General features: G+C 40.2%; 1 protein-coding gene across 1 annotated transcript in view; it reads left to right on the forward strand.

The window, feature by feature from the left end:
- Window positions 1-2,294, forward strand: part of LOC125926137 (protein SLFN14-like) — a gene marked incomplete at its 5' end in the record, with an annotated part of 7,684 nt that extends 5,390 nt beyond the window's left edge. The window contains 1 exon segment of the mRNA XM_049635339.1: window positions 412-2,294. Within this exon segment, the coding sequence (XP_049491296.1) occupies window positions 412-1,130 (719 nt within the window).
- Between the last annotated feature and the right edge of the window lie 357 nt (window positions 2,295-2,651).

Consider the following 2,651-nt stretch of genomic DNA (forward strand, 5'->3'; position numbering starts at 1 on the left):
AGCGTTACTTACAATAGCCAAACTGTGGAAGCAGCCCAATTTCTCACATCTTTATCCATTCAACTATCAATGGACATTTGGGCTGCTTCCATAGTTTGGCTATTGTAAGTAACGCTGCAATAATAAACATAGGGGTGCCTATATCCCTTTGAATTAGCATTTTCATATTCTTTGGGTAAATACCCAGTATTGTGTTTACCAGGTCTTTCTAGATATGTCTCCTGAGCCAAGGGAAACAAAGGCAAAAATAAATTATTGGGCTACATCAAAATAAAGAGGGGGTGCTTTCTTTGTAGACGAGGAAACCCATAGTTCCATGGCTAGATTCATTTCTTCCTATGATGTTGCAGGAATACTTACAATATGCTTTTGTAAATTTTAGTTTGTAATTTCTATTTCTTGCATTTTCAGTGACACAGGAAGAGATACAGTTTAAACCAGTATCCCTCTGTAAGAAACTCTTCTCAGATCATAAAGCACTCAAGGAATTAATGAAGACACAGATATATCCTTGTTCTCAGGGGATTGTGATATTTTCTAGAAGCTGGGCCAGTGATGTTGGCTTAAGGAAAGAGCGGGATGTCCTGTGCGACGCTCTTCTAATAGCAGTTAACAGTCCCCTGGTACTCTATACTATCTTAATACGCCCCGGTTGGATTGGAGGGCTTGAATATGGCCGAAACACTGTTCATCAGTTAAAGCAGAAACTGGGAACCGTTGGTAGTTACATAGGGAAAGTGTGTGCTATCCCAAGGTTGATGCACCTGTCCAGCACACAGTGCAGCCCCAATGAAATCCCTGTTCACTACCCCCAGTCCTACAGGCTTGCTGCCAAGGATGAAATGGAAGACTTGTTGCCAGCCTTTATCATAGTCTCACTGTGTTCCGGATCTCTTCTGAGTGACCAGCTGGGCTGTGAATTTTTCAACTTGCTCATAGAGGAGCAATGTGAGTTGCTTTCAGAAAGCCTTCAGGAGCCGTGAGAATTGTTTATCCACTGCCTTCCAGGAACCAGGAAGACAGCCCTAGCCATAAAGATCTTGGAGAAAATTAAGCATTTGTTGCACTGCAAACCAAAAGAGATCCTTTATGTTTGTGAAAGTGACTCTTTAAAGGATTATGTGATGTAAGAGGGCCACTGACTCAACATGATAAACATATTTAGTCAGTCTTTTCGACAGTATCTCAAGAGTAATCTGCGTTTCTAGTTTAAGATGTTGTGAGGCCTTAGCTGCATAAATGTGAGAGCCCAAACCCTATACACATCTCCAAATGATCAGGTAGTTGAGCTACAAATGGGTACTATGTAATGCTCAGGTTTAAACATCTCATTACAAATTAGTCAACTATATATCACTTTAAATTTCTTTAACTAGAAACATTTTTTTCCCTACAATCTCTGGCCTTAACTTTAAGAAAAGTGGAAATAAGCCTGTTTTGTTTTAAATATACATTTTGCTTGATATTTAAGGCTTCAAAGTCATAGAGTATTTCAGTTAATTAGACATTATACCTAACAGGAACTTGAATTTAAATACCCATTTCATTTTGTTTATAAACTGTTTTCATTTGTTTGACTTATTCTGAATCGACAATTGCAGAAAACATGCAAATTTGCCTCTGATTTAAGTCTTTACCTTTCAGTGTAGTAAAAAAAAAAAAAAAATTCGTTGTTATACAATCTAGCAAATGAGGGCAAACTCACTTTAATTTTTGGTTTGGTTTACTTATGTACCCAATAAATCTTTTGGGGCCCCACTTATATGCTAGGAATGTGTACATTTAGTGTTACCAGGGAAAAACATATTGAAGATGGGGCCCTAAAGATCCAATAAGGGAGATAAGAAAAAAATAAGCAAATTGAATGTTGCATAATTAATATGATAATAAGGATATGCTTATTTTAACTTAGGTTGGAGGTTGGCCAGCAAATAGTCCTGGGTGAAGGATCCTTTGGCACACTCTTAAGAAGTCAGTAGGAGAAGTGGAGGGCTTTTTAGGCAAAGGGCACACAGCAAGTGCAAAAGCACATGAGAGAATCAGAATGGTAGGTCTTACTGGAGTAGGGAGGGAGTAGAGGTATGTAGCAGGTGATGAAGTTAGAAAGGAAGTAGATTCCGAATTATGGAGGATCTTGTAAACTGTGCTAAGGGCTATGCTGTATGGGTAAGATTAAAAATATCCCAGTCAAAAAGCAAATTCAACAAGCTATTTATTGAACCCCTAATATGAGGGGGCTAAGAATCGGTGCTTTACTTCAAGAAGTCTACACAGTCGAAACAGGTACAGAAGAACGTGAGAAAGTCAAGGCACAGTAAGTACCGTGTGGAGCCAAGAAATGTCTCTTGGGAGTGACCTTTCACTCTGTATGCTGTTACTGTCCTTTTCCTCCTCCTATACACTATGGCAGACTGACGATTGGTCCCCTGTCTCTGGTTTTCCTATCCAGTCCATCTTTCAGGGACCAGCGGTTCTCCTTAAATGGGGAACTGACTGTGTGGCATTCCCTGCCAACGTATCTGCAGGGAGGCCCTGCAGGCTAGAAGCCAAACCAATTCTCAAGGCTTTCCATGACACACCCTGACTTCCTCTCCTAATGCGTCCTTTGTTATACCTCCTCTCCCAAGGCGTCTAAGGCAGCCCAGCCTTGC

This window comes from Panthera uncia, chromosome E1 (assembly GCF_023721935.1).
Source record: "Panthera uncia isolate 11264 chromosome E1, Puncia_PCG_1.0, whole genome shotgun sequence".
Classification (NCBI taxonomy): Eukaryota; Metazoa; Chordata; class Mammalia; order Carnivora; family Felidae; genus Panthera; species Panthera uncia.